Source organism: Vanellus vanellus, assembly GCF_965231255.1.
Source record: "Vanellus vanellus genome assembly, chromosome: Z".
Taxonomy (NCBI): Eukaryota; Metazoa; Chordata; class Aves; order Charadriiformes; family Charadriidae; genus Vanellus; species Vanellus vanellus.
Window position 1 is genome coordinate 42,587,962 of NC_138908.1, and position 21,684 is coordinate 42,609,645.

The 21,684-nt window shown below is 42.3% G+C and overlaps 1 protein-coding gene across 1 annotated transcript in view; it reads right to left on the minus strand.

The window, feature by feature from the left end:
* Nucleotides 1–21,684, minus strand: part of AOPEP (aminopeptidase O (putative)) — a 212,764-nt gene that overhangs the window by 3,142 nt on the left and 187,938 nt on the right. Inside the window, 2 exon segments of the mRNA XM_082497138.1 lie at nucleotides 915–1,059; nucleotides 3,769–3,855. Coding sequence (XP_082353264.1) covers nucleotides 919–1,059; nucleotides 3,769–3,855 — 228 coding nt within the window. The 3' untranslated portion in view covers nucleotides 915–918.

Below are 21,684 nucleotides of genomic sequence, written 5' to 3' on the forward strand. Positions count from 1 at the left end.
AATTTTGAAACCACAAATCAACAGTCAAGTTATGTGAACAACCAAAGCAATCAGTCTGGCAGATGAGTTATATCATTAAACAAAATCTGAGGTATGCTGTAGTGGAAGAGACCTTCATACCAATCCTAACTGGCTGTGTGTTAAACGTGCAAGTACAAACACTGTAAGGTTATCTCCGGCTACTCAAATAGACTGAGAAACGGAGCACATCTTTGCAAATTACTAGTTTATAGCCTGCAGCAATCTTTATTTCGTGAATATTTCTTGCAATTCTGCTATTTCTCTGGTGATTCCTCCCCACTGAGTTCAGAAACAAGCTAGATTATGTATTAATCAGCTTCTTCATATTAAGGCTACTCTTCTTACCTCATAATCAGTCTTCAAAGGCCTCACTACACTTATCACAAAAACATTTGAATTATCAGCTTGTTCTCACATGATTCAGATTTGCTTCCAAGTGCACAACTGCGTACTTCCACTGTGGGCTCAGATTATTTTCAAAGACTGTGCTGACTATCAAGCCAACATGCGGTTAAACAGAAATGCCCCTTGCACAATTGCAATTTCTGTAAGCAGAGTTAAAAATACAGAATGGGAAACAACTGCAGGTGGAGCCTGGCCTTCTCTGGCCATTCGGACTTACAGTTGCCTCTTGTACAGTCCATTACAAAGTTTACAACAAAGCCATCCTCCATGCTCTCCAGCTAGTGCCTACACGTATCTAACTCACTGCTCCAGCAGCTGGGCTTCAAAAAAGAAAAAAAAAAAAGGCAAGATATTTAACAAGAGTTACTTTTGGAGCTAAGCAGCCACAAGCTGTGTGGTATGGCCAAAGTTTACTACATTTAGTGAGCTCTGCCTATTCTTTCTGTTTGAGACAAAATCAGGGTGTTTAATTTAAAAAGAAAAATCACCTCTTCAGAATAACATCTCTGCCACCACTTTGGCTGAGGACGCATCCATATGTTCTCGTGCTGCAGCAAAGCATTTATGTGCAAGTTCTTGTTGTTTCACATCTTCATTCACCATTAGTTCACCATAGAGATACACACCCATTGCCTGAAAGAGGAACATAAGACACAGGCGTCCTATCACCAGTAATGACTAGTTAGATGGTTTTTATTCCGTTGACCTCCTAGTACTCGTTTAATTAAAACCAAACAAAAACAAAAAACCCAAAACACACAGAAAATACCATATATTCTATGGCAGACACCTACCCTTCCCCCCCAAAAGTAGGTTTCTCTGGATCTCTTTAGCCTAAGGATGTTTTTCTCTGTGTTGTACTGAGTACATAAGAACAGGATATGAATATGAGAGGCGTATGTTATGTCGTGAGAAGAAAATGCTTTCTCACTCCATTTTTCTTGCCACTTTTCAGGTTGAAATCTGTTTTCTTTTATCCAATACCTGAAATATTTCCAAATGCCCCTTAAGAAAACAGCTTGTCCTTCCTTCAACAGGATACACATTTTCTTTCCAATTGGGATCTTTACATACACACACACACATATAAAGAGGACATCAACCAAAAATGCACACTCTGAAATTCCCATTTGGCAATTCTGTAACTGGACATCAAGAGAAGGTGGTCAGGTCTGTGTTTCAGACTCTTCTCTTTACATCTGAGATACAGCTGAAGATGCACAAATTCTGGTTTGGTAAGGCAGCAGGCTTTTCCTAACTACTCATTCTGGACATAGCAGCTATCAAGAAAGATAACAGGGTACCCGGGGGTGAGATCTGGGCCCCTTCTGGGCAGGTAAAAAAAGCACCAGCTAACTTAATGGGAAACACATTGGAGATTGCCATTTTTTTCTGATTATATATTTTTTTTTCACCTAATTACAGGAATTCAGTAAGCGTTAAACTGCACTTATCAAAATAGGATTACATGCGTGACAAAATATTAGCAGCTTAGCACACTGATTTTTACAGTTGTGCCTAATGTTTGGACAGTTGCAGGGGAGGAAAAATTTGGATAGTGTTGAAAAAACACAGTTTTTAATACTATTCCTCACAGTTTCTAGCATTGGCTGGTAAGCCTTTAAAAAAAAATTAGCTTCAACAAGAAGGGAAATTTAAAGTTTAACAAAGACTGAAATTAAAGGATAAAGTCCTGGAGTGGCATAAACATGCCAGACTCCTCGCCAGTCCTCTAAGCGCGCTCCCTTCCATCCAGAGACCCAAGAACTCAGACTTCCAGCGTCTGCAGCTGGACCATGGTCCGGCCTCCACGCCAAGCACACACACCGTCTTGGAGCCGGGCTCCACCTGCTTTCATAGGGAATTTCAAAATGTTGGAATTTTATTACAAATAGGAATTACCTTCTCTATCCAGAGTTAATAATTTTCCCTCAAGCCTAAACATTAACATGCAGTAAATACACTGGGTTTTTCTAGTCCTGAAAAGGATTTAAATAGTCACATTTGCATTTTTCCCAGACTTTAAAAAAAGCCAAGTCTTTCGTGATCAGTAAGGACATGCAACTGCTCTGATTTCAGTTGTAATCACTCCAGAAACTGGTTGTGCCATAAAATGTATGCACTGCTGGAGTACATGAAATGAAAAATATTGAAGACTCCATAAAAAAAAGTTGCAAAAATTATTTCCCTGCACTGCAGATAATGTTAGTCTTTATTTGGCATAGTATCTGTTCCAAACATAATGCAATTCAATATGTTTGGCTTTATGAACTCAAGGATTTCCCACCTCCCCCAGGCTTGTGCTGGTGGTTATCTCCATCCTTTCATAGGATTAAAATACACACAACATATAAACTCCTTATTTCGTGAATAATGTTCTTTTAACTTTTTTTTTTCCTTAAAATAAAGAGCTTGCCAGGAAGTCTGGGGCCTGTTTATCGGCTGGGATATAAATAGGAAGTATTCTTCAGAGCTGGAAGAAAGAGCACAAGAGACGGCAATAACTTTATTGTGCTGTGACAAAATGTATTTGCCTGAAAGCACAAAAACCTCCTTGGCTGTAAATGTCTTTGTTCATTGTCAACATAAAAGGTAAAGACATTAATATCTTGCTTAGACCTTGACATATCTTGCAACATTTTCTAATTTTTACATACATCTTAAATATATGTAAGTCATCCTAGGCAGTGAACGTCTTGCTTTTATAGAGTTCATATAGTGAATAAAAAAAAATAAAAGTGAAACAGAAAGAACAAGGCAGAGGTACAATTATTAGAATTCAAGTTCCTAATAGCCTAGATAAAAAGCCATGGTAAAAACACCACGTATGGCCACCCTTTCAAGACCTTCAAAATCTTGTGGTATCATTCTCCTAACTGGGGGGAGGGGGGGGAGGGGCTGCATTCTCTGGAGGTGTATCGTTGTGCTACGCTTCTCCTTCTGGACGTTGTGCTGAAAACTGAAGTCACCACAGCACAGACTGCTTTGCGCCTCGCTCAAATCTACATGCATTAATACTCACAGCGAGACTTGCCTTTGTCATCCTGCAAAAGGAACCAATGCTGAGAAGTATCTTTCTAGCATCACTGCTACCTCTGGCTTTCATAAAATGGAAGGAGAGGAGGGAATATATCCTATTTCTCCACTGAGCATGCTCAGGTGGGGTTGAATACCCCTAGGTGGCTTCCTTAAAATAATGTTTGAGATGCGAAAGAGGCAAAAATTGAATAGAGCCCCAAGCTTTTGACAAACTGCAGGAAGAATATTAAAATAATTCTTTAGTTTCACACTAAGGTGTCAAAAAGTTGACGATTTTGAAAATGCTAATTAAATGTAACTGACCTGATCTTCTCTGAGAAATGTCTCAACATCTCCATACCCAGGCACGTACTTGTGTTTAACAACAAGTTCACACCACCGATGACGAACCTTTGGGAAAAGAAAAGATATTAAGGGTGGGGGGGAAGGAAACTTTACTGTATCTGTGTGAGCGTTGATAAACAATACATCTCCAACCAGTTTGGGTTTGTAGTTGTTGTTGGGTTTGGGGTTTTTTTGGTGGATTGGGTTTTTTTTCGGTGGATTGGTTTTTTTTTCCCCCCAGCAGCCAGGCAGATGCCTCGCGACACCGGTCAGTGCAGTGCTCTGTGTGCGTGAGCCTGAGTTTTGGAAACCCAGAACACCCAAAGACAAACTCCTGGTTTCACGTTAGTAAACTAACCCAGACCCAGGCACAGATCTGCAGCGTCTTCACCTCCACTGTTTCCAGTCTTGACTTCCTTTCCCTTTAAGTTAGGCTAGAGGTTATTTCTTCTATACTGTTAGAAGGTGGGAGGGGGAGGAGACTAGCACTGCCAACATCTGGAAGAGCCACAAGATATAATTGATAATTTCCCCTATGTAACTGTATACTCCAAGTGATAAAAAGGCATAAATATAATTCTGTAGCAATACTAAATCCATACCAAAAGGATAACAGATTATAAAACCATGAAACAGGGAGCTTTCAGATAAATGAAACATTAGTTTTGCCACCGTATCTTTGCCAGTAGTAGAATTTAAGCACCTTGAAAAGTGTTTAAAATCCATCTACACTTAAAAAGCTGGGCTATTCTACCAAATGCACATTGACACAACCAGTTATTAATGTACTGTAATGAAAAGTAAGGAAGTTTTCAAGCAAATCACGATTGAAGAATATTTTAAGTAGTGCGAACATGAATTACGCATGTTTTTTTTTTTTGTCATTGTCTTTAAATTTCTGACTTTTTGTTCTTAGCCACTCTTGTGGTATAAGCATCATCTTACTCTCCAGCAAGGCTTCCTCAGCTGTAGGCAGTGATCAGCCTAACATTTTACATTCCATTAGTGGCTCACAACTGATCCTAAAGAAAAACAGTTAAGTGCAATAAAACCCTCCCAAATCCTTCTGTTTCAGCCTCTGTTTTTACCATCTTTCAAAAGACAGGGCACTTAATAACAAACACCTTTCATAGCAAGAGTAAAATGTTAGCAGTTCTAATGTTTTTTCCAAACTGAGTCCAAATTGTGCTCATGTCAAGTAACCAAACATGAACCTTTTTCTGAATTTACTGATAACATCGAGAATGGAAGCCAGAAAGGTAGGGGGGAAAAAGTCACGCTTAATATATTGTTGCTTTTGGAAATATGGTTTCTGGGCATACTTTCCTTGTCATCCTAGTCCTTGCCAATTTTACAACTCAGGAAAAAAAATCACAGATGTAGGTAATTAGATGTTAATCCCATTAGCTTAATTAACAAGTGATAAATGCTTACAGATCCTGGAAGAGTCCTTTTTGGGTACCTGATATCTCTTTCCAGCTGACCTCTTATATGAAATAGTTTGAATGCAGCTTATGAATGAAATAATATCCTGAGGGGGTTTTGTGCCTGAGTGGAGTTTCCACTCGCAGCACGTAAGATACTGAACAGTCACAATGCAACGCATGGTAGGGAATGAAAGCCGTCTCTTAAAGCTTTCTGATGACAAAATAACAGCTGTTAAGATTCCTGCAAGTGGAACCAGAGCTAAATCTACAAAAGTAAAGAGCTTTCCAAGATTCAACTCACTTCGCTGTAGATGCCCATATCCATAATGCAGAACTTCAAAACCCTACCCAGCTGCTGCTTCTCCCTGGAGACACTAAACATTTCACCAGTAAAATCTTCCCAGGAAATCCAGCTTTGTTACAGAAAGTTTCTCATAGCACTGAGCAGCCCCATGCCTGAACCAAACCTTCAAGGCTGAAAAATTAAGCATACACCCCTCTCATCTGTAAGGTTAGTCTACCATACAGAATATAAGCACATTTAAAAGATTGTATATCTTCATCCGACACACTTTATTTTGTACCTTCTGTCATATATTAAGAAAAAATAAATTCCCTATGTATTCTTATAGCATGTATGAGAAACACAAAGAGGAGAAAGGGACAGTGGTCCTCTCCTGTGATGACTGCTCCTCTACATCTCATGGCCGAGCAGTTCCAGCACTTAGCCAGGAGGTAAGCAATCAAGTTCAGTTTCCATGTCAGTTCAAGATGTCAAACTGTGCCGTCAGTGAGAGTATTTCAACAGCACTTTATAAAGTATTCTGGGATGGGGCTCTCTGCATACCTCCTGGTGAAGCTGCTTTTTCCCCTGCAGCTATAAAAATATTTATTGATCCTAAAGGAGGAGGTCATGAGACTTTAGGACCTAATTTTTTGAGTACTTTCAATAAGAAGCAAGGACCTGGCTCGCGCAGCACACAAGCCAGCTCGTCCCCAACAACCCTTTCCTGGTGCAACCATAATAGCTGCGTGGAGAGCAGGACAGAACCTCTCCCTGTGAAGGCGTTCACGTGGTCCTACTTCCTCACACACTGATGTTGTGTTTGTCTCCCTCACATTTGTATCACAGCCTGACCGTCTGAATCCCAACAACTTTGGAAATCACGGAACAATCAAGCTGTGCCCATTTCCTTAATTGTTCCTTCCTCCATACGGTTCCCGTTCTTGGCAATCAATCTCCTTTCAAATCGCTTAAAAGGGAAATATTTATTTGTTGAGTGAGATCTGGGGCAGCACACACTCTTCTTTCTATCTTTCGCTTCCCCCCCCCCTCCTTTCTTTCCCAGGGCGAGTACAGATCCTGGCACGTTTCCAGATGGGAAAACGCTGGCGCGTTGCCAGCTGGGGCCGGTGCGGCACATGGCTGTTATCCTCAGATTACACCTCTGCCTCCCGTTTTCCCCAAAAAGCCCCAAACGCTCTGTCGCGGCAGAGTGAAGTGCAGGAGCACCCCTGGCTGCTGAAGCGCGGGGTGGAAGCAGCGGGGCGGTCGGCCCTGATGGCTCTCCCGTGTCCGTGTCTCGTCGAGGACCCCGGTGAGCTGAGCAGAGACGCCAAGGTTGGCTCCATATATATATAAAAATATATAAATATATATATATATATACACACATATATATATAGGTTACCCTCCTGCCCCCCACGGCCCCCACGCAGTGCGGTGTGTAGACGGCCGCGTAACACGAACTGCAGCTAAAGCCAACGCAGTCATTTCTCAGATACACACACTACAAAGAAGTAATTTTTCCAGTATAATCCACGCCCTAGGCTGATACCACAAACATGAGAATTTTATTCACATAAGAGAGGGATGGAAAAAAAAAAATACTCAGTTCCCAACGTCTCATCCAATGCTTAGAGCAGGAAAAGTAAAATGGGCCCCACAGCTTCGCAGCCTAATTAATGAGTCATGTGCACAGGCACAACCAGTCTTGAAAGGAAATTCTGAAAATGAAGTAGCTTGTGGTAGAACTGAGCTAACCATACCGCATCCTGTGTATGCTCTTCTTGGCTTTGCTGTTCCTCCCAGGAGCAAGTACTCAGTGGCGAAAATAAGAATCCATTAGTCCTCTCCCAGTTTTCTCTCTGCGCATTTCTCTGCTCTTCTGCACGGTTCAGAGATGCACTCCATATGTCGTTTTGGCTGGTTACACCATAAACAATATAAACTAAACCTGAAAAGTAATTTACAGCTATCCTTCCTGTTACTGCTGGCAGAGAGCATATACAACTTTGTCTGGACCTGAAGCAGCACCTGTAACCGCCCACCCACCCACACACGCTTTACTGGTTTGGCAGCTGCGGGGGCCCACGTGCCAAAGTTGGAAATGCAATTTATTTTCTCAGCCTCCAATCCCAGGCTGAGAGCTGTCCTTCCGAGCCCGCGGCTGACGGCTGGTACTCCCGAGGATGGGGAGAGGTGGCTGGGGGAGCGATGGAGGTCTGCTGGGACCTCAGGTTTCTCGTGGATGGATCTTTATTGCCTGGAAATTGTTCTTTCCTCCCACCTTGCTTTTTCGGTGGCAGGAAGACACTAAGACACTCACTGTCTCAGGTATGAAATTTGGAAAACAGCTCTTACATTTTCATAAATATCAACCACATCAAGGTCTAAGTGTTGGCCAGCACCTAGAGAAATGTCTTGAAGGGGTGCTACTGTCAGACAGCAGAGAGTCCCAAATTTAGGAGCAGCAGCTTATACAAATAATTCCAGTGGTCTCATATTATCTTTTAACTTCAGTTTAAGTGAAGTATGCAGTATTGCACAGTATTATTTGCAACTCAAACATTACCTGTATTTTGGCAGTGCAATGGAAGATGGCAAGAAACCAAAATTATGCTGTCTTTGTCTTCAGAGAACACAAACTGTTGCATGAGATTATTTAACTGCAATAAATACTTGTGTCTTGACTTTCAAAAGAAAAACTCCCAGTGACATACCTGAGAAACATACAATATTTTAAAACTATTTTGAAAAAGTTTTAAATTAAAGCAAAAAATATTATTTTTTGACCCAGGTGATAAATTACTTCGCCTAATCCATATTATTCTCCCCTGCCCCGCACAAATGATCAGACAAGCCTAAAACAAACATCCTCACAGAAAACTTCTTATGTTATATTGTAATCATCTAGCTTGCTAATGGTCTTAATCATATGCATGCAAGCAAAAAAATAAATATTTTACTTCTGAGGTCTGCAAATAGAATTTAGAAAGCAAGTAATTTAAACCATGCCTTTATTAAAGGGAGAAAAAAGCTGGAGTTTACTAAGCCTTTGGTCTGCAGAATGGGAGACTAGCTTCAGGGAAAATGAGTACATTTTGCTAATAGCTGGATCCAATTTAAAAGGCGCCATGAGACAACAAATCTAAATCACTGAACAAAAGCAACATACTTAGAGATCTTAGAAAATGGGGTAATTTGAAATACAGTAAGAGCTATTGTCCAACAAAATGGAACCTTTATAAAAGGTAGGAGGCATATGTGATCTTTATAAAACACAGGTTCACACTCTATCGAAAAAAATTAGAACTTGAATCTTAAATGTTAATTAAAGAGTCTCAGGGGCCAGACTCCAGTCTAATTTGTAGAGGAAAAAATACAAAGAAACTTTTTCAAATAACCAAGCCATGCTACTACTGATTAGTTTTAATTAACAAGAAGGAAACTGGTATCTCCAGAGCACCAGAATGCTGTTCTGTTCCATCTGAAAGCATTTATCTCTAGTCTCTTCCTATCTACACATAAATTGGATTCAAATATTAGATCATTTTCCTAGATAATTAAGGAACAATGCCACATGTTACAGGGCAATATTTAGACTCAAAAACAGGTTTTACAATTGCTTAACATGGAAGAATTACAGTTCAAGAATTGCCAATTTTACAGTGCATTTAATGGTCTATTTTTTTCCTTCTATCTTATCTGAAATAGTTATTCTTTAACTTGCCAGCCAGGTTGCCTCAGTCACTTTTCATTCTATGTAGTCTGAATTTCAAATGGGCATTCCCGCCTTTTATGCCACAGTACATGCATGCTTTAGCATGCAAATTTGGTTTCACGAACATTTACTCAAGTAAGATGATCAGGGATGCTGCAGCAGCTCAGAAGGAGCAGTGAAACAGCCTTGTGTGTTACAACTGTGCTGTCGGAGTACCAGTTTGGCAATCAGAAAAAATGTACTCAATAGCCAAAAACCTACTGGAGGCAAGCAGAATGGATTCATCATTCTGACAAAGATTCTGTAATTGTGATTATTGTGTATGCCAAGGGTTTCTCAGGAGACTGAGCAAAGAAGCTGTCTAACAGCTTAAATGAGCTTGTATTTTGGACCAAAAAACTCCCAGACTTTTCATAGCCTAAGTTATCTCTCAGGTCTCATAGCACTCGCTCTGACAACACTGCAGGGCCAAAGAAACCATGGGCATGATGCAGCACCACAGCAGCAGGCATCTTCGATGGCAACCCTTTTTCCTGAGGCCTTCATAGTGTCAAGGTTCAGTTAATGCTCTTTCTTACAGTGCAATGCTCTTTCTCAGTATTAAGCACTTAATTTTCCAGAGCTATGGTCAAAATTATGCTAACACTACAAATTTTTTAAAAAATGGCTTTTGGTACCCTTACTCATGCTGCATTTTATTTTGAGTACTGGCAGGAACTGCTGTTCAGTGGGGAGAGGGGCAGCTGGACCTGAGGCCGGTTGAGTTCACTGAGCCCCATCACGCTCTGTGTTGGACATCATTTGTGGTACAGGCTTGCCCTATGCCAAGTCATGATGCCTCAGACAACCTCCCTTCCCTCTGCACATCCCACAGCATGAGTGTGTTATCCCACAGCATGAGTGTGTTATCCCACTGACAACCCAGCAAAATGTAGCATGGTCATTCAGGAAACCCCAAGGTAATAATGGGCTGGCTAATCAAAATAACTTTTGCCAGGAGCTAATTGTCATTTTGAGGAGAACTACGTAGAGGTCTAAATACTTTAAAACATGGAGTATGAACTGGTCATTAAAAAGCAACTTAAAATCTAATTTTAGCAGAATACCAGACTTTAAATTTTGGTAATATTTGTAGCAATACCCTACTTTCTTAATTCATTTCACTCCTTCTGATTTGTATTTCTGCATAGACCAAACAATGCCACACTATGAGGGGTGCTGGCAACGGGGGAGAAGGACTTGCAAGCCCTCCTCCTCCTTCTTCTGCTCAGCGGCACTGATGGAGTGCTGGAATGGAGTGAATGGAGCTCACGCAGCAGCTACCTCCATTCAGTAACAGAAAAGCGAGGTGTTGTACAATCAAGCTTTTAAGAAACAAATTCTGTTGTTTGGTCAACAGCAGGCTGTAGGACAACTGGCAGCATCTGAACCCATAACTGCGCAAGCGCGCCCGCAGGTTAGGCAGCGTGCTGCTGTAGCTGTGCAAGCCCCAATTAGCAATGGGTGCAGGCTTGAACCTTCTCACCCTTATAAATGTGATTTATGGGCAGGTATTTCCTTCCCATCCTTCTTCCCCCAGCCCCCCCGCCTCCAACCGCATGCTCCTGTTTTAGCACTCACCCAGTTCTACGTAACGCAACTGACCCTTACTGTCAAAAAGTTTCTGTAGTACCACAGCCTTGCTTAGCAGCAACCTGATCAGATCCCTCTTCTCCAGCTCCCACAGACTGCAAACACCTGACTCCACTCCCACCTCCAAATAAAACCCATGCTTCTCCCCAGCCAGCGTGGAGGCTCTTTCCTACATAGGCATACAGAAGCTCAGGAATCACCAACCGTGCTGCTTATGACAGTCCTAGCAGAGCGGAGGGCATCCCCGCTGCTCTCTGTGATCAGAAAGGCAGAGCGACTGAAAGGCAGTGTTTCAGGAAAAGATTCATCCCTGGCAACGAAGCACACGCTGAGGACTTGTTTGGCACAGACAAATGCCCTTTTTTCCCCACCTCAGGTTCACAAACAGAGAGCTCCCAATTAGAGACCCGACACTTTTCTCCCCATGTGGGCCCCATCTGTGATCAGTGACATCCGTGTTAGCAGAGGAAAATTTTCAGTCAGGAAAAAAAGTCAGAAAAAGCAGGAGGCTAAGAAGCCATGTCTAATCCTTCCTCAGAGGTGGCACAGGCGGTGTCAAAGCTGTCGCTGTGAATAAGTGACTCGGTTAAGATGCCCAATTGTGTAATCCCAATGCTCTTCAGCCTGCCCCTTCTCGCCCCGTCTAACCGGAGACGGACACACAACATGATGTGGCCTCCAGTTTTCTTTCTTCTTTTATCATGGACCAAGAAAGTGATGATAGGACAGTGACCCACAGCACGGTCAGATGAGAAGAGGGCCACCAGCACCAAGGTAGTGTGACAGCTTCAACATTCTCTGCTGGGAGCTGCGTCTGAAGGATTTTCTCACTGCGTTCCCCATTTGTGCTGCCGCCACCTCCACGCTGGGGGGAGCGGCTCCTATATCATAGTGCATGTGAGGTACGGAAATGTTTAACACAGCATGTGAACTCACTTAATTTGAAAAACAAAGGTTTTTTAAAAATAAGCCTTAATTGAAAACATGAATACAGTACTTATACTGGAACCAAATGCTTCCCCTTTCCCCTGCCTTTTCAGTATCGCCTGTTCGGCACGCTGGAGCGTTAGTGCTGTCCACAGCTTGCAGCAAGATGGAGATGGCAGAAAAGACGTCATCGTCTGCCTTTTTAACAATGTCACTGGAGATGTGTGTTGAGCTCCGCTTTGCTGTGGTGCTGCTGGCTCTCCGGAGCAGGGCTGCCTTCTGGCCGGTGGCAGAAGAAAGTCTTGCGCCGCCCCACAAGCCTCCCCACAGCCCCAGCACTGGGAGATGTGTTGTTCTCCCAGCAGGACTCTGCACCAGAGTGGGCTGGGTCCCAGACCTGCTGCTGGTGGCACTCGCCCTCTGCCCACACCAGACCCTGCAGCACCTCGCACCTTCACCATCCTCGCTGGAGGGACAGCGAGGTGCTCCCGGAGCTTTGCTCCTGCCTGCCCGCCCCACTCATCCCTTCTGCCAGCTGGCGGCTGTGGTGAGGATGGCACAGGCTGTGCGAAGAGTAAGGACAGGGTGCTGGGGGGCCCGGGAGATCCTGTGCCTCAGAGGGAGAAGAAGGAAGACCAGGTCTCAGCTTCAGGTAAAACCAACCTCACACAGCAGCCTCCACCAAGAAGTACTGCAGGGACAAGCCCCATACCTTCAGCAAGGGCATGTGTATACATGCCAGTGGACACCTTATTCAAAATGCATCACCCAACTGCCTCTCCATCTCATGTACAACCTCATCCTCGTTCCCTCTGACACCCTGCTGAAAACACCTATCTACAATAATGGCTAGAGTACCTCTGGTATCACCGTAAATTTTTTTTGTATCAACGTTGAGAGTGATTCAAATACTTCCCACCACCACTGTCTCTCCTGGCTGTCTCCAGACAGAGTCTGCCTAGCAGTTTTACCCATACAGTGTCTATACGTGTCTTTCAACACCAGCTATTTACACGTGCACATAAAAGCATGATGGGCTTATAAAACCAAACGTTGTAGTGGGAAAAAGCACATAAACACCCATACATCTGAAGCAGAAATCCAACTCTGAAGACTCTGAGATCAAGCACACCAACTATCTGTTATCAATTATTATTGAATTATTACTCCTGTTCAGCAAAAGGAAAGGCTGCTGCAAGTATCAAGGCAACAGTAAGCTATCCCCCTTGCTTATGCCCCTCTCTATCCCTCTACTTCTGTCTCCTCCTTCTGTAACTAGAGGCAAAAAACGTGCCTTCCTTTTATCTTTCGTGTCCCACAGTGACTGTGGTCCCAACATTTGTGATTTCCAGGCAAGATTACCGTCATAGGCAGAATCTGGAGCTCCATATGAAAATGAGACTCAAATTCCAGGGAATGAACAATGCAGCTGACTGGCTTTTCCACAGCTTTGGTCACAGCCAGCCTACCCAGCCTGTGCTCATATCCTTCAAGTTTTGCATAGTGTAAAACTTTGCTTCCAATTTTCATAACAATTAAGCATGAGATTTTGACTCTAAAGACAAAGACCTTTTCCACGTCACTCTCACACATACCCCTTTCCCCAACACAAAAATTCTTAAGTGAAATATATCTTGATTTTGTAAACACAGAAGAAACATGCTCACTCCTGAAACACTAACATCTAGATTTTACTCCATGTTTCAGATTTTTGAGTCATCTTCTCCTCTTTTATTCTCTGCCCCCAAGAACACAGTGACCGTCGCTGCTTAGGATGATGCTTACCCTATGTGGAACGCAACAAAATTCCTTTCCAGGACACTGTAACCCCAAAGGTATTTAAATGGCAGGGAGTTGAAAGGAGGACAGCAGACTTTTACCCACACATTATTAAATCAGTGACTCAGCGGTGGGACCAGATCTGCACGGCTAAGGTAATGACGTCAGAACCAGCTACACTTAGCAGTTTTGGATTGTCCTGTTTCTTGCACTATTTAGACCTCACAGGCTTATGGCATAGCAGATTTTTTCCAATCTGTGGTCCTGTCCAGGCATAACCTGCATCTGCAGTGAGCCTTTATATGGGAATGAAAAGTACTAGATGAGCTGTTTGGATGTAGCCTCAAAATCAGTTTATTTTAAATAAAAGGTATCTTCAGGGTTTGGGGTTTTTTTTGTTTGTTTGTTTGTTTTTTTCAGAATTAGAACAAAAAGAAATTCACAGCAAACAAAGAGGATGCAACACACAAGTACAAAAATCCCTACAGCCTCATAATGAAACAAACAAAAAAAAAGCCTACCGCTGATAGCTAGGAGCTTTTGTTTGTATTTTTAAAACTACATTCTCCTTGACATCCTGGCTGCCATATAAGTGCTATCATACATACGCAAACAGAGTAACCTTTTAAATTTCATGACAAGGCCAAGTGGTTTGTATTACAGTGCTAGGTTTGTATTGCCCTACACCAAAATACTGTATAAAATTTCATAGAAAGCTGTTGCACACAGTTAGGAGCACCTTTGGGATTGATTTCAGAATCCCAGAGGGCTCCACCACTTCCTTCTTCTTTCTGGACAATAGGGCATAGAAAAGCAGGAACTACCTCCAATCCCTTCCTCCATGGATTCTTTGGATAAACAGTAGAAAAAAAACAAACCCAAACCAACCCAATTCCGTATTTGGTTCTCTCTTACCATCAGCTCCCCCACTTTCCAAGTCTTGCTAAGTTGTTGGGCTGCCAGATAAGGAGGAAATTAAGTCCCCAAACCAGTTAGAAAAATAAGAGGCGATAAGTGAACAGCACCGGTAATGGCACCAGTCAAGGGCTTGGAAACTCTTGTTAATGCCACCCAGCAGTGAGTGAGATCACTTGGAACAAACGTGTTGCTGTTGGCTCCTGGAGGGGTGCGGGATCGGGAGTGCTGACTGGTGCAAAGCTATTTCCAGTGCCCCATAAATCTTGCACTCTGATCATGCCCTTCGGAGGGCTAATGCTGATGGAGGGATTTTCTGTTCTTCTCAAGTGGCTGGAAAAGCCCCCCCATACTTTGCATGTAGCAACAAACCTGGATTATAGCTATTTGAGATTATCCTTCAGTCGGTCTTACAAACTCATCCCAACACATGCAACTCAGTTATGATGGGCACATGAGTCAGAGTCAATCCCAGGGGATGACTCCAACTGCTGTTACTGGAAGCGTTTTTCCCTCATCCTGTTCCCATTTTCTTCGCCTCACACTGAATTTTGGGCCTCGTTTGGGGAAGCAAATGCCATATTTCTAGAAGCTGCCCTTTTCAAAGTTCCTTTCTTTGGGGAAAAAAAAAATCCAACTCCTGCAAATGTACACTTGTGAAAAACTATCTTTACCAATAGTAACACCAATACCATCAGCGCCAAAAAGCCTGCAAACTGCATTTAGATGCAACATCAGTAAGAACATGAAACAGAGTGAAGACTCAAAACAAATCAAGGTCACAGAGCACCTTCGGACACATGGCTGCTGCTCTGGTCAATGTATTTCCTTTGTAGGAGATGGGGATAGTCCACTGCATCCTGAAATTAGCCTCTTCATAGTGAAAATGGGAAAGATTTGTATGACACCGAGATATACTTTGCTAGTATTTGCTGGGGAAGTATCAGGAGAAGAGCAGGGGGGAAAAAAATAATATTTCTATGAGGATGAGTGTGAAAAGCATAAAACTGATAATAGTACAGAGATTTCACTTTGTAAAAACTTGCATTTATTCTCTTTTCTTTCTTTTCCATTTAATGAACATACTGCCTCAGTTATGGTTGTGTATACAAACCTCAAATCCGATTTATTCCAGAAACAAATCTGGCATGCAGACTGACTGCTCTACAGAGCTTTTTCTAAGTTCCTAATTCCTAAAAACTGAATTGCTAATTGCAATTCAATTGCAAAAAAAAATTATTCAATGTAATCTTATCTATCTCTAGTGCCACAAGAATGCTCTAAATATAAAACTAAGAAAGGAAAAGGCAGGTGAAATTTATTTTGCTTCAGTGATAAATTTTCAGAGCAGCTTTGTAAGTCCTGCAAAACATGCTCTCATAGACAAAATAAGGCATCTCCTCCTGGCTTGAGTTGAAATTGAATAATAAGCTGTACATTTAAATATGGTATACGTATGGAAACTTTTCCAGAAACGAAAAAACTTTTTTTTCAGAAACAACGAAGTTATTGTATTCACTTATCTTCTGAAGAAAGTACCGCCCTGTAATATGGTCATCAGCTCAAGCCGTTAAACTTTTTCAGCTATTGAATTGGTGGTTCATCCCAACAATGACATAGGTTAAGGAAAAGGATCGTGTTTGATAGCAACGCCACTGTCTGAAATGTGCCTATCTGTTGCTCCGTGGTCCAGTCAAGAAGGACTGGCAAGCCTGTGGAGGTATTTCCAACATATTGCTAACTCTATTCAAAAGCTGGAGGGTGCTGCGGAGCCCCTGCCCCAAGGGAGGACTAGCCCAGGGGCTGCGCTGAAAGGAAAGGCCACCGAGTGCCTTGTCCGCCCATCAGCACGGACTGACCTTTCCCGAGCAGTTCCCTTTTCCCATCCAGTTTTACAGTGTACCCTACAGAGCTCTGTTCCATACGGATGCCTTCCAACAATGCCCAGCCGCAACCGGCCGGACAGCCGAATCACACAGCGCGAGAACACGCTCAGCTCAACGCAGTCTCCATCAGATGGGAAGCGGCAAGACAGATACGGCATTGTAACCCATTTGTACTTCCATGTCTGCCAGCTTTTCACGGGCTAGGAAAGATCAATGAATCAAAGTTATTTTGTCCTAAACACAATTCTCACTGCTTTTAGGACGCCAAGCACCTTATATGGTTTGTATTAGCATGACTGGATTTCTGTCAGTGAAATAAGATGCCACCACTTTATAGCCTTGGTCTCATACGCAGACCTCATGCACAATGAAGTAGTTGTGTGAGAATGGCTTTATGCCACCCACATGACTGATGATATTATGATCTTAACTCGTTTTACTCACATTTTCTGCAGAAACAGTTATAGTCGCTCCTCTCTCCTCAAAATATACCACATTACAATCCTGAATACAGGGAAAGCATTATGTAACTGAAGAGCATTTTGGCCAACTTGCTGAGACAAGGAAAACTAACAAAGCAACTTTCCATATGCTGTGCAGGCAAGATATTTTATAAAAAAGTGAGACCTGCAGTAGGAAAGAAAGAAAAGCTAACTCTATGGTGAAAAGTCTGGGGAAATACACTATAAATCTTTCTGCTTCATCCGCATTCTGTATTTTTTATCACCAGGTCGTAGACAATTCAGCAACGAGTGAAACACACTTGCAGAAATATCGTCAAGTCTTAAATAGGACTGAAAGTGTCGCACACACCCACTGCCCTTCTCCTACAGCCTTAGCGCGCTTTTCCCTGTCGCCTTGGTTTCTATTCTGCAGGCCACGCAGCCGTCCTGTGATCTTGTGTACACACACATTACAGGCCTCTCCCTGACCAAATGAAGATGTTAGAAGAGAAATAATGGAAATAATCACAGAGTTCTTCTAGTTAACAGATTCACTGAGTGTTATCCTAAGCTCCCAGTGTCGTCTTTAGATATCAGTAACTAACCGATTCCGATTTTTTTAAGTGCCGGCCCTATGCTCAAATAAGATAAGCTTGCATAGTCATATCAAAAGAGGTGACATCGAGGTCAAGCAGATTTAAAAAAAAAACTAACAACCAGAAACTTTCTATGTAGACTAACTCTCCTTGTTCTGCCAGACACTAGATACTGAATAAATTAAATATCTGCATAAACCAGCCACCTCAGAAAGAAACAAAACAAGAACAACCCCAGACCCACCTTCAATTCTATTATCCTACTTGTGCTGCCTGACCGCAACTGTAGCTGCTTTATAACATATCCCAGTTCTCCTCAGTCAGCTGAACTTCCCCGATGGACTTTGTCATTTTCAACCTGCAGCCAACTTCTATAATGCTTCCCTTGGACACAAGACATGGTATGTCATGGAGATGTAGCCTGTCTATGAGTTATCTTACTACGCAGCAGGAAGCGGCACAGCAAGAAAATAGGGAACAGGAAGAGAAAACTGAGGATACAGTCATTATTCCATGCAGTTGCCTCCCACTTGCCTGACAAGGTCTGCACCACGATGGGCTCAAGGCACTGAGAGGTGACGGAAAAATGGTTTTAAACTTTGAAACCTTCATTGCTCTCACAATGGTATTTAAAGATACATTGGATAAGCCCAATTCAAATAATTCACATCAGTGAATTTAACCTCTGGGAAACAAACTTGTAGTTTTGTGCCTTCTCAGATGTTCCAAGGTTTGAACAGTAAATGGAAAATGAAATCATGATTTGTTATAGAAGTGGACTGAAAAAAAATCAGAGGAAGTCACAAATCCTGCTAACAGGCAGATGCCCTACGAGCCTCTTGCAGCATCCAAAACTGGGGGCAGACCAGTTCGAAATGTGATTATGCCACCAGTATCTCATTTCTGGCTCTTGTGGCTTAAAGGTTGCTATCAGAGATGTGTTGCGCATTATGAATCAGAAATACGTTACCTAACCTCTGATTATTTTTTTTTTTAGCTGAAGCATTCAAACCAGTGTCTGTCTTAGAAGGGACAGAATACCACTGACCTCCTACCCTCCTCTGAAGCTAAGCATCTGTGGTGAGACCTCATTTGAGAGAGGACAGGAACTATGTTGAGTTGCTGAGGAGATCCCAGGAAAGACACACCTTGAGCACTCCTTGAAGAGAGATCAACAGTTAAATTCCAGGCAAAGGCTGACTCACACCTCGCTCCTCTCCTGGCTGCTACGAAGGAATCAAAACAAGGCAGATAACCTGCCGCAAACACTCCTCTCCTTTCTGAAGTAAGATGTGCCCTTACGTTGGCAAGACTGGATGTGCATGTGGTAACAAGCGCTCAGGAGTACCAAACAGTGCTGTTGGCAACCTTCACTGACTGAGGACAGACCTGCACGTTGCTGAGGGCAAGTGCAGACGCTTCCAGGTGCACGCCGTTGTACAACAACAAGTGCGCAGAACTTGAAAGTCGAAATAAACATGCTTCAGAAATACTGCTATAGAAGCTTTAAGGAACACGAACCAGGACTTCCCATGCTGCACTTGTGCAGGACGAAATAACCCCCAATAATGAGCTCTCTTGCAGCATTTGTGAAACTTGAGTTAGTGAACTGTGTGACACAGGCTTCTCGATGAGTAACCTGCAAAGCAGCTCAAAGACAAAACAAGGCCAATGCACATGTGTGTCACCTCCAGTCAACCAAGCTCAAGCAACCATGGGCAACATTTCCCCAGTACTTTTCCAGGGCTAGCTTCTGTGCGGTGCTTCAGTATCAGCATACTACAGGACTGAAGCGTCCAAACAGAACGTTCAGGTCCTTTAAAACAGGCAGTGACAGGGGTGGTGGTGGTTCTCTACGGATTTTATCCCAACAGTAAAATCCACCAGGCAACTGTCTCCTTTACTCCTCCCAACACACTTATCTGATGAGGTGATTATCCAAATCGTTCACTTTTTCCACAGAAGTACTACAAAGTGTGGAACATTCTTGTTCTCACAAGAGTACTCAGCAGCACATATACACACTATTATTTAAATTCCCTCTGATGCTGTAAGAAGGCCTTTTAGCTACCTACAATATATGCAGGGAAAGCCTTCCAACTCCCAAGTGTGCAGACAACACTTTATGTACAATTGTTAAGACGAAACTCTGTTTAAAATAAAAAAACCCATACTTTGTGTACCACTCTCACATACTACTGGCCATATCATTGCTGGTCCCTATCAGAAGATTAATGTGAACTTAAATGCTACTAGTCAAAAATAAGAAAATGAGTTCTTATTTCTTAGCTTTCTGCTGCTGGATGGAACACAGCTGACAACATTACTTACAAAAATCCCTGAATAAAACCTCTGACATTGATAGTTTTCATTTCTTACTGGCCTGCCTGCAATTTTTTACGCTTGTATTTTTAATGATCCATTTCTGACGTTTAGTTACTGAGAACATTTGAACAGTAACGCAACAGGATCACTGTAAGTGATTAATGTCTTCACGAATCAAATCTAAACGAGAACAGCTCAGCTATAGCCTTGGATCATGGTTCTTTGTCCCTCACTCACGACAAGAAAAATCCCCTGTGCACATACCGGAGAAAGAGTCATGAAAGGTCCTTCCCTCAGGTACGTGAGGGCGTGTAAGCTAACGTTCCCTTAAAAGCACTGCCAGTGTCTGGCGTCTGATGACAGGTAAAATGCTAATGGTAACGTTATCTTAGTTGTACTGAATGTCTGTGAAGCCCTTGGTTTCACCTTCTAAAATAAAATGGAGATTATACTCCTTCCACTGAGGTCATAATTTTGTGGTGTTTGTTTGGTTGGTTTTTTTTAAATTTTATTTTTAAAGAAGATAAAATTTTGACAGGTCGCTTGTGTATTTTTATGTGACACCGCAAAGAAGAAAGAAAGCATGAAAGTGGAGAGAAAGGAAAAACCTGAGAAACCAAAGCTTGTGGCGTGGTGCTTACAATTCACAGGCATGAAGCAGCAACACCACAGCTATTGCTTTGATCTATCTCTCTGTTAATTCCTCTTCCCATTATAGAACCCCTGACATTTCACTGGTATTCAGATGCGATTAAAATATATTCTAATACTTATAAATAGAAATGTTGTTTCAAGTACTAATTAAAAACAAATCTGGCATTTAGAAACCTGTATCAACAAAAAAGTAAAAAAGTGCAATAAATGGCAAAGTTGAAATGTCCATTTTTTCCTGATAAAAGCTAGACCTCTGTTCTATCAATCTTTACATTAATATCTGGATTCCCAAGTGTTTGTAAGCATCCACCCAGCAACTTCAGCATATGAGTAACAAGAGAGATTTTGCTCTCCTTCAATTTTAATTATCGCCATAAAGTTCCAATTATAACAGGGTCACGCACACTGACTTTCCACAGCCTTCACAGTAGTTTTTAATTAAACAGGAGTCAAATGTCACGTTAAGTTTATAGTGCTCCCTCATCGCACATCAGTTTGATCATATGCTACTTCATAACTACCCCTTGTTTATATATAAATGTACACGTCCTTTATTTTCATGACTGATTCCATCTTCTTACCTCCCCTCCTGAATACTACAAACTCAAAGCAAAGACTCACTGCATGGGTGCTTTCAGCCACAACTTCTGCTGCCTTAATTGTCATAACTCTCCCAGCCTGAGAAATCCATGAGACTCTACAAAACAGCTAGCGCTGCGTGTGGTAATAAGGATTTACTGGTTTGCCCCCCAAAGACATTAAGCTCTTTGGAGCAAGGGTGCTAGCCTCACACGTGCCTGTGATGGGGAAGGCGCATTTACAGCATCATATAAAACAGTGTTTTCCTCAGGTGCTGTTAATATCCCTGGCACATACTAGGAGCAACTGTAAACCACTGAGTTCCCCTTAAATTCATGCCCAAACCCAGAACATACTGGAGTCTCTCTGGAGAGCAAGCTTTTCTAAATCCTGACTGGGACTTCGGAGCACTCAAAGGGGAACAATAAGGGCCGACCATGGGGAAGAATAATTTTAGACCACAACAGACACAATTGCATTTGGACACAATACACACAACTGAAATGAACTGGGCTCTAATATACCATGACAGAGTGAAAAATTTAACACTTGAGCAAATGTGGTGCCCAAGATATATGGACAATGGTAATGACATTAGGACTGTTTAGTTTGAGGAGGAGGAGGCTGAGAGGAGACCTCATCACTCTCTACAACTATTTGAAAGGGCACTGTAGAGAGGTTGGTGCTGGTCCCTTCTCAGAGGTAATTAATGACAGAACAAGAGGGAA